This window comes from Stigmatopora argus, chromosome 7, assembly GCF_051989625.1.
Source record: "Stigmatopora argus isolate UIUO_Sarg chromosome 7, RoL_Sarg_1.0, whole genome shotgun sequence".
In the NCBI taxonomy this organism is placed as follows: domain Eukaryota; kingdom Metazoa; phylum Chordata; class Actinopteri; order Syngnathiformes; family Syngnathidae; genus Stigmatopora; species Stigmatopora argus.
In genome coordinates, this window is record NC_135393.1 from 13,144,228 (window position 1) to 13,158,006 (window position 13,779).

At 40.4% G+C, this 13,779-nt stretch overlaps 3 protein-coding genes across 3 annotated transcripts; 1 reads left to right on the plus strand and 2 right to left on the minus strand.

Moving 5' to 3' along the window:
- Positions 1–194: 194 nt before the first annotated feature.
- Positions 195–3,865, minus strand: atf4a (activating transcription factor 4a). Its single transcript, XM_077606110.1, has 4 exons — positions 3,676–3,865; positions 2,505–2,663; positions 2,033–2,317; positions 195–1,406 (listed from the first exon to the last, which is right to left on the minus strand). The coding sequence occupies exons 2-4, from the start codon at positions 2,542–2,544 to the stop codon at positions 667–669; spliced, it is 1,065 nt and encodes a 354-aa protein (XP_077462236.1). The 5' UTR covers positions 2,545–2,663; positions 3,676–3,865; the 3' UTR covers positions 195–666.
- A 306-nt stretch (positions 3,866–4,171) lies between these two features.
- rps19bp1 (ribosomal protein S19 binding protein 1) lies at positions 4,172–6,287 on the minus strand. Its single transcript, XM_077606119.1, has 4 exons — positions 6,131–6,287; positions 5,713–5,892; positions 4,989–5,086; positions 4,172–4,892 (listed from the first exon to the last, which is right to left on the minus strand). Exons 1-4 carry the CDS (start codon positions 6,183–6,185, stop codon positions 4,737–4,739), a joined length of 489 nt encoding a protein of 162 aa, XP_077462245.1. The 5' UTR covers positions 6,186–6,287; the 3' UTR covers positions 4,172–4,736.
- Positions 6,288–7,042: 755 nt separating this feature from the next.
- On the plus strand, positions 7,043–13,520 carry LOC144077974 (uncharacterized). The gene is made up of 9 exons (XM_077606111.1): positions 7,043–7,075; positions 8,825–8,961; positions 9,937–10,033; positions 10,621–10,696; positions 10,940–11,064; positions 11,496–11,691; positions 11,811–11,904; positions 11,981–12,074; positions 12,168–13,520. Exons 3-9 carry the CDS (start codon positions 10,022–10,024, stop codon positions 12,873–12,875), a joined length of 1,305 nt encoding a protein of 434 aa, XP_077462237.1. The 5' UTR covers positions 7,043–7,075; positions 8,825–8,961; positions 9,937–10,021; the 3' UTR covers positions 12,876–13,520.
- The last annotated feature ends 259 nt before the right edge of the window (positions 13,521–13,779 follow it).

The following is a 13,779-nucleotide window of genomic DNA, read 5'->3' on the forward strand; positions in this document are numbered from 1 at the left end:
AGTCATTTTAAGACTGTTTTGGAATGGGAAAAGTGACTATTCGGCAGTTCAAATCAGGCTTTGGCCCACCATTTTCCTTTTAGTAATTGTCTGTATTTAGCAATTATCTTTATTTTTACTGGGTTTCCTCTTGACATTCCAGATTCACATTTTCATAACGTTTAGACGTCACAAGTGAAGCGTCAAGACGATACTTGAGATTTGAGAAAAGAAGTTTATTAGAAAAAGAGCATAGAGCACAAAGTCATCTGAAAACATTTGTACAAAGAGCAAGCGCGTAGACTAATGAGGCCATGAACACATCTTTTAAATTAAAACTAAAAGACCACCCAGGTAGCATTAAAAAAGCCAAGATTTATGTACACACACGCGGGCCATAAGAATTCTCGAATGCTTTTGAGGCCCTTTTCTGGACCAGAGGAAGTTTGCTATCGCGGCTGGACAGAAACATTTGGGTTCTACTCGGGGATTATCTTTATTATTGACTTGCAACAAATGTGGCCTAGCGAGCCTTTGGGTGGAATTTCAGGATGAAGCTACGAGCCTTCCGCCACATCTCATCCTGAAATTCAACCCGCGGTTTTGCCAGTATCGTAAAATGAGGATCTGAAACAGACTGGGAGACGTTAGCATGTACTGATGCTTCGCCCGACCACCTCCCGAGTCCTACTTGGCCCCCACGGCGTTGGACTTTCCGCGATGGTGCTTGCGGACCTCCTCCATCAGATCTTTGAGGTACTGGATTTCTCGGCCGATGGCGTCGGCCCGTTCGGCCAGTTCTCGGTTCCTGGTCTCCAGCGCCTCGCACTCCACGCTCAGCTGCTCCTGCTCCACACGCTTCTTCTGGCGGTAGCGCGTGGCGGCCGTCTTGTTCTGCTCCATCTTCTTCAGTTTCTTCTCAACCAACTTGGGGGCGCCGGATGACGACTTCACCTTGGCTTTTGGGGACTGGGAGGAAGGAGCGGACGGGGCGTCGGGCCTGGCGTAGGGTTTGGCGCGGGGGGAGCCGGCGGACGACTCGATGCCGGAGTCGCTGTCGCAATCGCTGGGCGCCGGGGGCGAGGTTTCCGGAGAGACCTCCGGCGGGGGCTCCAGAATGGCGGCCAGGGGCGACTTGGTGTCCGTCTCGCTCTCGGAGAACCCCGGCGAGGGAGGCGTGGCCGGAGAGGAGGGCTCCGACTTCATGAGCGCCTCCGCGGAGATGGAGAGGGGCTCGGGCTCGTCTTCCAGGGGGGCCGCCTGGAAGTGCTCCGGATCCAGATCCACGTGGGAGCGGATGCACGCCAGGAGCTCTTCGGGTGAGGCGGGAGACCCCTCCGACGAGCAGGAGCCAATGAGAGACTCCAGATCGAAGTCGCCGAGATCGATCTTTTCCGACATCCAGTCCATGCTCGCGAAGGCGTCGTCTGGAGACAACAATGTTTTTGTCAAATTTGACCCGGGGGAGGGGGTCCTAGCGGAAAGATCACCGATGGAAGCACGCTAACTGAAATGAATGTAGTATTGCTAGCTTTACCCACCGAAAGGAAATCACCGTCCTCGAACATTGTATGATACATTTTGACTATTTTAATTGAATAATGGCTACATTTTGGATCATTTGGTACCTTTTTAAACACAAAAACAGACAAAATCTAAATCATCATAATACTACCGTATTTTCCAGATTAAGGAAAAAAACAACAACACAATGTTTCCATATTTTGGCCAGGCCTATGTATTTTTTTCAGTATAGTTGTTTTATTTAGGCTATAGTTATCTCAAAAACTGTGTCTATTTAGCCTGTTGTTCTCCATTTTACTATTATTGCTTTAATGCTTGTTGGTTTCTAAGAAAAAAAAGCCGTCCCAAAAATGCGACTTTTTTTTCCCCTCATAATTTTCTACTCTTTAGTTAGTGCGTCGTTCAGTAAAGTATATTTATTGCTCACTTATTATGTGAGATTGAAAATTTAACACAAAAAATATATGTGCCAAATAAACAGATTTTGTTGTTGTTGCGTACTACAAACTTTTTAACATTCCCAACTCACCTGAGGCATGGTCCACTCCCACGTGGTCTTGGAGTAGGTCGGCAGTGGCCAGCCAGGGCAGAGGACTCGCGTCCGAGCCTGCCTTCTCTTCCAGGAAGGAGCACGGCGAGGGGTGACCAGGAGGAGGGGACGGGGGTGACAGCAAGCTGTGATAGGGGGACAAGGACAGGGAGAGGGGGGGAGACGCGGGGACCTCATCCCCTAGCGAGGAGGAGGGTGAAAGCACTTCCTCTTCATCTTGGTCCAGAAGGGGCCCCATTGGGTCAGCCAACAGAAACGAGGGCCCTGCAAAATAGTGTTCCGCTTAAGTATGCGACTGACAAGTTTAAATCATCAGTCCATCTTGTTATTAATTCCCCCCACATAATCAGATGGAAAAATCACATTTTAATGCTGTGACTTGGGGAAAAACATTTTCACGGATGTCGAAGCATTGCATTAAATAAGAAGTTTGTTCTAGTGCACCACTCACCTGAGCACAGGGCCTCCACGGCCTCCAAGGCCAGCATCATGGCTGCTGCGTGTGGTCAGCGTTAAGTAAGGTAAAAGGACGTGCGTAGACGTTCGTAAATCGAGACGTTCGGTACTGCTGTCGACTGCAGCAAAGCTGATAGGAGTTGCCAAGAGAGACCTGCAAGAATACAACCAAATTGCCATGTTTCAATAGGGAGGAAACATGATTTTCTTTCAAATACTTCCATGAGACAAACAATCCCCAGAAACTAAATTACACAGCTCGACCTGTTCAATTCAAAATTTTCTACCGATTCAGCAACGTGACAAAAATGTTCATCTCTCAAAAATAAGCCCCCTCAAGCTTGAAATAAAATACACAACTGTCAACATTACAACTCCAACTTCAGTCCCTGTACAAGGATTTCTGCATTATACCTAATTAAATATATAATGTATTACCATTTTATCCTGTTTTTTTTCCTGTGTGAATATTTGTACAGTGAGAAATGAATTTCCAACATTGAATAAAGAGTCAATCACATAACTCCCTAAAACAGCCATTAATTATTAAAAAAAAAAAAAAAAAATTAAGAAACAACAACAACAAAACTTTTGAGTGTCGTCTTGAGAAAGTAGTTAACGTGTTTGGGATGCCAATGGGGGATGGGAGGCTAATTTTAGTCAATCCCTGGCCAATTCTACAATCACGTGCGTCAAAGTCAACGCCCCGCCCCTTTTACTGGAGCACGTTTCCTAATTTGGTCATGTCAAAAACCCGGCGACCACGCCCCCGGAACTACATGGCCCGCCATTTTCCTGTGAAGTAGTCCGCGGAAGAGACAAGATCCTGCTCGCCATTTTGACCACGCCACGTTGTCAAGTGTCTACTGTATACAAACACAAAACAGGCGTCGAAATACAAACAATGTTCGACTATTGAAAGGCATTTCATCTGTCTGACAGCTTTGACACGCCTTTGTTAAAAAATATTTACGCAGGGCCAAACGAAGCAATTTCAGGGACTTAAATTTGAACGCCCAAGTGCCACATTCTGGTAGTAGTACAAGCCAACCCACAAAACAGCCTTGTATACGTCATTATCAAATTGACTGATTTGTTTTATTGTTAACTTATTTACCCAAATGACAATAGCGTTCCATAGTCAAGGGGGAAAAAAGTCTACTTACGCCATAATGCCAGAAATTGCCAGTGCAGTTCGCCAATGCCCTGCCCGTTTGATGCCGATGCTAGAATTGCCGCAACCTGCCTTTAAACTGCCATGCTTATGTTTGATAGCTGCCAAGGAGGGAAGACAACAAAGTACAACACGAAATAGAAGACGAAGAAAGACTTGTGTTTGGGGCGCAGCAACAGATTATATAGGACCGAAGCACCAAGAAGCGTATCCCTCCGCTAAATACTTGCATTATTAAAATTGCAGCCCGAGTGGGCGGTGCCAGTTTGTCTTCTCAGTCATTCGTCTTCAGTTCACCGCCGGGCGGTGCTGAAATGCAAAACAAGCGTACCTGCACTGTTATGGTATTTTAATTCGCGGATGACGCATGTTCAGTTCAAATGATAGATAGGTCGTATGTGAAGTGTATACATTAAAACGAGGTCAAATACAAAATGTCAACACTGGTTGAAACTCGAAGGGAAACCAAAACACAGCGGGACATAGCGTCAAAATGTGAAAAGTTCCGTTTATTTGACTATTTCTGGCACGTCTATATGTTCGTACATCTGACTTTGTCTACTTCATAATGAATAATTTCCTCACTTTCAAACACATACCAAAATGAAAGTGGGTTATTATAACTCTATTGGATCCTGATACTAATAAACAAAATATAGTACCAAGACACAAAAATATGCGTGAGTAAGAAATTAAGAGGAAATAAACCGACTAGAAATTCTTGTTTTAGGCGTTAGCGTAGTGGAGTGTAACAAGTGAAGTTTGACTACATTACCCCCTGGTGTCCAATTGCCGCTATTACAATGTACCTTTACGTAGCGATGCAAGGGAAAGAGAAAATCAGATATAATTTGATAAATAATTCGATCCCTAAACTACGAACTAAAACAACAATATAATTATCTGCATGTTTCTGAAATTGTGCCTGTGAATGAGCAATTCTGAATTGCAACTGATTCTACAATCACAAATATTACAACGTTTATTTCCACATCCTGGAATTTGCCTGTTCAATATAAATGAAATATGAATGCCAAAAATATTCTTAATATATTATTTTTGTTTTTTTCCCAGGGTCTCGCCAAAATATTCCTTCTGAAACTGCTGGAACTCCTCCTCTGTGAACACCGACTTGGTCTCTTTGGGCTTTTGAGCAATGGGCGTATTGGGGCGATCACGGGACAGTCTTCCTATGTGGTGGTGCTGGATCTAAATAAAGTGAACACATGATCATATTCTATTCATAGACTATCCAAGCAGGTACTAGACGCACCGAAAATATGAATATCAAAGAAAATATCTCACTTTCATCGTGTCCGAATCTGTCGCCTGGAACAATGTGTTCATGAAGTATTTGAGGTTGGACTGCATCTGACTTTGTGCCTTTTTCTTTTTGATCTCATCTAAAATAAGATGCAAAAAAACATGAAATCATAATCAAAGAATGAAGTGAACTCAGTGACACACGCACAAATATTTAGACGGTTTACGTGAAAAAAATGTCAATATATTAACATTAATACCCTTTCGTCATCAATATTGTACATGAATGATTTAAAAAGAAGTATATTTATTTTACATGAATACTAACGAGGACCATAAGATATATTTTTATACCTCAGAAATGATTTTAATCCAAATGTCTTTTTTTCCTCCAATTTCAACAAAACTATCCTACCATTAAAGCCATATATTTTTCCTGCAAATCCATTGTGCAGCAACGTTAAAACAAACTAAGTTTTTAGTTTTTTTTTTTTTTACATAAAAACCTAATTAAGACTATTAATAACAATTAATTTAATTTAGGAGGGCTGACATTGAATGATCCCACTTCACTGCCATTGACAGCAATTGAAGTCCAATCCAGTCTGGGTTTGGCAATGATGGAACAACCACTACAAGCCCTCCTAGCTCAAATGGATTGGACGCCTGATGCCGTCAATGGCAGCCAATGAGTTCCTATTTGAAAATAAATACAAATTCCCCCTTGCCATAGAACGTTTGGCTTCTAATTGATGATCATACTGACCGAGTGCAGATTTAACTCGTTTGTCCTTGACAGTTGCCTTGCTCTTGGGGGGTCCGAGACGACCCTGCAACCGTTTGACCTGGCGGGAGACACCCTGGCGGTTGGTGCTCACCAGGGCCCTCGCCGCAGCAGAGCTGGGAGTCCTCGCATGCTCTTTGTTCTTCTTTACCTTATGTTCACCTGGCAGGAAACAGCACACGTATCATTCAAGTGTTACCAAAGCACTCGGCTTTTCCATAACCGAAAACTATTAACCATATTTCAGCGATTTAAAAGGGCAACACGGTTGTTTACGCACCTTTAAGTCTAAAGAATTTTGAGGAAAAAACGTTTATCGTATATAAGTAAAGCGCTAACCTTATAAGGAACATTGGCTGGAAGGCGTTCGTTAGCTATAGCTAATAGCATCAATACTTACTTTTAATGTCGTCGCTTAGCAAGTCAAGTCCTCTTCTAATCAACGACGCTGACATTTTGGGCTATCCACAAAGTTTAGATTTTTCCCCCACAAGTTTTAAAATGAAAAACGTGTCAACATGTGCGCTTGATGTCAACATCCGGTTAGCTCCTTGTGTGTGTTCATTGTAAAGTAACCGTGTGGAACAAAAATCTAATGTACTAAAGTTCCGAGTTAGAAACTAGTTTTTATTTTTATTTTCAACTTTTTGTTCATTTGTTTGTGATATTAATTTTTGTGAACGTATTGATAAAACATGGTTTGATTTTATTGAATTATATTATTTAATTTGTTTGACTTTCATTTCCAAATGACTAAGATAATAACATTTCTTTTGTATTTTCTATGCTTCAAGTGGTTTAAAATGATATTTCATTCATTCATTTTCCGGACCGTTTATCCTCGTAAGGACCGCAGGGGGTGCTGGAGCTGATCTCAGTCAAATATGGGCACCAGGCGGGGGCACCCTAGCCAGCCAATCGCTTCAAAGCGACGATGGCATTATAAAAAATATGGGTGGAGGAACGGTCTTGTGGGCGTGGCCAGAATACATCCCTTAGTGACAAATCAAAATCACATCAGTGTGAGATCTGCAGGGCAGGTAAGTTACTGTCCTAACATGTATATATATATATGTTTCTATTTTGTTAACAGTCATTAAAAATAATCAACCCGATGAGACTGGAATTTTTGGGTATGCATATTGACAATCTGCAAAGCTTTGACAATTTTGAGTAATCAATACTAATGATTTTGCATGTACCATTTTTCATTTTGTATGATCTACCACCCAGAGCAGTGGGTTTTAACCTGGGTTCAGTGAGTTAGGGGTTCGGCAACAATTAATAAAAGGAGTAAATCTAGACCAGCACAAGTGTGTGCCAGGACAAGTGGTATTTTCGACTGGTTTGTACCCAATCTGCAGGGTTGAATTCATTTCCTTTAACTACTAGTACTCTTTCTGACATCTTCACGGAAATCAATGTATTATATTACTGCATACTTGTCTACCAAAGCCCAAAACAGAGGCAACAAAAAAGTTGGCTGAGGAGAAGATAACGCGCTGTTCTGCCAAACTCGTGAGCTCTAAATGTCAATTTGCAACGTGTGGACCAATTGTGACATTTATTTGAAGGGTTCAAGATCCACGTGTCAATAAATGAGCTGGTCATACCTCGCGTTCATGTCATGTGAGCCACCCGTTTGAACACTTTAGATGACGAAATATAGATGCGCTCCTCAAAAGATCCAGATATGGTTCAGATGCCTTTTTTTGCACAATGATTGACATATCTATCTTAGAACAACTGTCTTAGCATAAACCTTTCTTAAAAAGGGTAAAACCCCAGGAAAAAAACTCTTCTGCTGCCTTTTCTGTGCTGTGTACACACCAGTATGACATAGAAACTGGCATAAAATACACAACCACAATAACCGACTTCCTGCCCCCTTTTGATACTTACACGAAAGAGAACATTGCTTCAAATATGTCATATGTATAGAACTTAAAGTCCAGTGGCTTGATTTTGTGTGGCCCGCAAATACAAATTATGCTCTTCCACTTCATATTTTGGAGTAAAATTTTTGTAATCCTCTATAAAAAATACATAAAATAATGTGTTTAGTGTTTATTCTTTTTATTAAAATGGTATATGAATTAAAAACAAAAATCTTGCTTTAATTATAGAACATAAAACTAATGAAATGAGATTGTTTACTCTTATGCCCTTATTGCTTTGAACAAAAAAAATGTAAATAAAAGAATATTTTCTCTTCAAAAGGGTAAAAAAACTATTATTATATTCTTTCCCTGGCGTTTAAATTGGGAATAAAAAAAAGAAACGCAGCCAAAATTGTCACTTAAATCCCACCTGACGAACAAACAGGTGCCCCTCAAAGCTTGCCAAAAAGGGGATCAACATAGACTAAAATGTTTCATTCCTTTCAGTATATGAAAAAATTTTGAGTGCCAATAGAAACTACAGGAAGTCACTACTGGAACAATCTGACCTTTTACTTGCTTTAAAATTTAACCCAAACCACAAAACAGGTTTGTTCCTTCCTCTATGGAAAAAACAAACACAAAACTAAAGCACCCACGTAAATAAAGTCAGGTTCCTCACCTGTGAAATATATATAAAATAAATAAAAACGCAGAGTGGCTTAAAATTGCACTTTTTTAAACTAATAAAACTATATTTAAGGTGACATATTTGGCAATGGCCCACTATGCATCTGTATTGTAATTTTGATCCATATAATGCAACTTATAATTACATTATTTTAGGGTAATTTACTTAAATCTTTTGACGATCAAGGAGACGAAAGCTAAAAATGTGCTGTGAATATTTTCAAGTGTGAACGTTTTAAGAACCCATCTAAACCTTGCAAGTGTGAATTTATTTTAATTTTTTTGGACTGTGTATACTACACTGCAATTTCCTGGAAAACAATATGTGCATAAACACTAGGGAAAATGAATGCATTTTCAAATCGACCTGTTCAAAAATGATTTGAAGTGAAACACATGCGACAGCACAATCTCAGCACCACACTATTATTTCTGTGCAAGTGGAAGTCAATCACAGAAACTATCACTTCTTTTTTTTCTTCACCTGTGTACGTCTGTCTGCGTAAACTTTTTTTTTTGCACAGAATCAGGAGGAGGAAACGGCAAGTTCCACATCCTGCATCCGAAGCAAAGAGAATGCAGTCCACTTTTGTTGTTTTGCTTTTATCTCTTCAATTGTTCGTCATCTCAAATCTGGAGTGTCCCAAACACCAACACAGCAGTGAGTCATATTCTATTATTTTAGATGATAATAAATGCTTGCTTTTACAATATTACAGCCACAAACATGACAATACCCCCATAATATATGATACACATTTCAAACATGACCACTTAAATCCACTTTTATGCACGTGTGTGTTAGGTTTGATCTGCACCAACGACTACAATCGAATCATTACGTGTTTCTGGAACTGCTCGGACGCATGCGCCGGCGACAGCCAATCAGCATGCAGTGTAAAAGCGCATCGTATTAAAGCTAAGTAAGGGAGAACCCTCCAAAAAACGAGATATTTTCATAGGGCAAGGGTGTCAGACGTCAACTTGATTTCACGTGGACCATTTTAGATATAATATTTAGATTTTTTTTTAATAAATGGATTAAAAGCCCTCAGTATTCAGTTTTTTTATAGATCTAAAACAATGTTTATTTGAGCTTTTTTTAAATATATTTTTAGATTTTACAAAATTATTTTTGAATTAAAAACACAGAAAAATGGATTAAAAAATTACAATTATTGATTTAAAAGGGGAAAAATCAGGAAATTTAATATACATCTATACTCTTCATTTTAATTTGATCCTAAAACAGAAAGTCGGCACTCATGATTTACTTTCCCGGGCCACACAAAAATGATGGGGCGGGCCAGATTTGGCCCCCGGGCCGCCACTTTGACACATGTGTCATAGGGCATTTGTATTTTTGTCTTAATGGACAGGTTTGGATTTGAATGAATGGTTTGGGTTTAAAATTAGAGTTTCAAATAACGGTTAGGATTTTAACAGGTTTTGGATCAGAGTTTGGATTCAAGTTTAGGAGATGATTTTCAGCCTGAATTGGTGTTATAAACAAGCACAGACATTTTTCTAGTATTTCAAATAATGGTTTGGGTTTTTAAAATGAGGGTTAGGTTTTCAAACAGAAGACCTCCACTTTACTAAACCAAAATGGTGGTGTGATGTGTTATCATTTCAGTCGTCCATACAAATCTTCGTGTCTTCTCCAGCCAGTGGACGTGTCAGAACCTTCTGCACGACAAACCTGTTCGCTCATCTTTGGCATGGATGGCATTGTGAGTGCTTATAACAAAATGTCCTCATAAATACAAGGTGGAAAAGGACGCAATGGGTACTTCATTGCAGTGTTTTTAAAAAAATAAACTTTAATTGAAAAAATATTGCCACAAATTAGGCTATAAGAAACTTGCTATTTCATTTATTTTTAAACCATTCTAGGAGGTTTTTGTCAAAGTCGTCAAGATATTGCTTTGCAATTTGGAGTTAAGGAACTATGTTGAAGACGGTTGAGCAGTTTCATTTCGCTAAAAGTAGTGCCAAGGTTAGCCACTTATTGTAGTAGTTAAACATGGACAAATGAACAGTGGTTCAGTATCATCTTGTGGTCTCTTGGTTCTATTTGAAACTATGTTGAAGTGAGTTGAGCAGCCTGGACGTGGCAACGCTTCTACTTTTAGCATAAGGGCATCGAGTATTTTGTTATGTATATTTGTTGTAACAGTATCTGATTTTCAAAACATAGTGAGTAAAAAAAACAACCAAAAAAAGTATCATTCCCCCCAAAAATGAAAAATAAAAACAATGTATATATAATAATACGTACCTTTGCTTCGCTGTTATGTCATCCAAATTCTGGGCTCAGTTTTCGTCGTACCATGAGCTGAAGGTACGGATCAACTGCTCCAACCTGGAGATGTCCTACAGGCCATCCTGTCACGGTGAGTAGGGTGCATCGTTAGTCCAAAATTTGTTATATTAGTTGGTCTAATTTCTTCTGCAGTTCAACTAATTCAAGCTCAAGTAGTGATAAGTGAAAAAGGAGCTCCATTGTTTTACCCTGTGACTGCATCCTAGCTTGGTTTTTCCCTCTTTACTTTGTGTGTGTAATTATTTTCAAGATGTTTATCTTTTCTAACCAATCTCACTCCATTTCCGTTGTGTTTGCGCATCTACGCATGCAGTAAAACTACCTCCGCCAGGGAAACCGCAAATAAACTGGACCATCGTTTCTTGGGAGGCCAAGCATGCGTGGATGTCGCGGTTTGATTTCCAGCTGGAGTGGAAGCTTGCAGACGAACCCTGGAATGTGTGTAGCCGTCGACATACATAAAATATACCAAAATGTGCTTATTTTCCATACTTTCTAATTGTCCAAAGTTGTATTAATTTGCTGCCGTTCATGCTAGTAAACATTAAGAACCATTTAGGGATTTTGATTAGGGGAGCGGTACCTTGCTTTCTTGAAAAACGTCGACTTTATTCTTGAAATAATCATGGGTACCCCACAAAGCAACAATATATTATTGTACTATTAACGTTTTTCTTTATATAAGCACCAATTATATGATGTGTTTTTCTTGAAAATCCTGACTATTCTAAAATTATGCCAATTTTTTTCCAATGAAAACAATGCAAAATAATGGAATTTGTCTAGCAAGTCACAATTTTTGGGGCTAAAATTCTATTCTTGTAATATATTTATACGTATACGAGAACGTAAACATTTACCTCCATCAGGGAGCCACAGTCCACAGAGAGCTCAAATCCTGCAATCAGTCCCAGCTGAGCCTGGACCAGTTGATACGAGGCGCAAAGTACGAGGCTCGCGTTCGGGTAAGGAGTACGGAACCGGAGGTGCAATGCCTGTGGAGTGACTGGAGCACCCCCGCACGCTGGACGTCTGATGTCGGAGTTTCCACACAGCTGCCTGGAAGTAAGTTTCATTTCAAACTCATGTTTTGCCAGTTTTTGAATCCAGATTAAAAAGCCTTTCCTCAGATCCGGGTTAATTCCGTCCAGATCTAGCTAGCAAATTTCTCTCGTCTTTATCAGACCCCCTATGGCTGGTTATGGGTGTGACCATCTCAGGAACGGCCTTTGCAGTTTTTCTCGCTCTTCTTGTATTCAGGACAGACAAGACCACCTGGTAAGCACATACTGGAGAAAATACGACCTCTAAACATTTATGGTACACTGTGTATTTTTTTTGTATTTACTTCAAGGTTATACACCTTCAGGAAGATTCGAGGTCCACCGATTCCAGACCCTGGAAAATCCTTCCTGCAGAATGTTGGTTTACTAGAGCAAGAAAAAAAGGTTAAAACTACAAATTGTTACTGTCTACCATTTTTTTTATCCATGAATATCAGTGTCAATAGTCCACTCACCTTCAGAACTTTTCTCAACCAGAAATGGGCGAGTCCCCCTTTCAGCACCGAGTCTTTAAAGTCCTTCATGGGGCCGGTGGACATCCTCCTGGTGAAGTCTGGTGTCTGTGTGGAAGATGGAGGTCCTGGAAGCCCTTTGGACTGTGAAGATCTATGGGAGAAGCTAAAGACAAAGACCACCAAAGTCAGCTCCCAGCAGTGGCCACCTCCTCTACCTCTGTCTTCTCTCACTTCAGGCAACTTGAAGCAATGCGCCCCCGATTCACCCTACGCTCCCGTTGAGGTTCTCACGGACCAGGTCGGCGAGATGAATGACATCCGGAAGCTCTTGGCCGTGCTGGATAGCTTCTCCGAAGGAAACGACAAAGCTACGTTAGTTATTTCAGACTACGAGAAGATCGAAAAACATCAGAGTCGGCCTTTGGGAGAAGACGAAGAGTCAGGAAGTCAACCTGGAGGTGAAAGTAGATCTCTGTTTGGACAATTTTTGACCGAAGGCTCCATTCAGCTGAGTTTGGACTATGAATGTATACATACGGCTATATGCGACGCCGACGGCTCCGAACTCCTCAGTGCTGATTCCGGCATTTGCAGTGGGACGGAGGAGACTGGAGGACTGGAGGAGAGCTTGGAGGAAGGGGAAACGGAAGCCCCCATCCTTCTGGACCTCTTAGCCAAGGTGCCACAGCGTGGTGAGGTCGATGCTGCTTCACTTCCTGTATTATTTTGAATTTATTAAAGTCCTTGTATTGTATTTTTCCAAATAATCAAATAATGTAATGTACATCTCTTCGGTTACGTACTAAGCCAAATCCATGAATCTAAATGGATACACTTTTATTGAATCTAGAACATGTAGAAATGGAATATGATTGAGGGGAATTGATGTAAAAGCATTAACGGGATGAGCGATGGAGTGCGATTGTTGATTTTTTTCCAATGACATTCCGCATTGCGCTGTTGCGTCTTCATCGTTTTTTAGCCTGCAGATGGTTTCAATTAAAAGGCTTTGAGAATACTGACAAGTGAGATTTTCCGCAGAAGCTTGAAGAGAAAAAAATGGGCCAAGAAAAGACAGTACTTTGCTTAAGTAATGTTTTATTTTGGCCCATGGAAAAGCTTACTGTTATGTAACGTACACACCCACTTTTAAAAAAGCTCCAGACTACTCACAAATGAGCTAAAAACAATTTTCCGTATTACACTTTTATTTTCTAATAAAAAAAATCTCTCTAAAATCCAACTTTTCTTTGTTTAGGAAAGATATTCCTTTTAAAATCTAACATTTGAGTTAAAAAAGAATGAATGAATTGTCTATCATCCATTCATTAACTATACTAATTAACATTACAATGATTTTTCTTTAAAAATGACCGTACTGTCACGAGACTATTATGTTAGTATTTCATTATTACATTAGTTTAAAAAAGTTTTCACTCTTTTTCTAATCACTCGATCAGTATTATTATTATTAAAAATTCAATTCCACAAGTGCACAAATGTTCCCTCCGTCGTACCCTTGGGTTCCCGCGCTGTCCTTGAGCCTCATCTGCGTTTGTGGTTAGTCTGCATGGGAGTAGGCTTTTCAGCGGGTGCAGACGAGCTATGGCAGGAAGTGGACAGAACGCAAACCA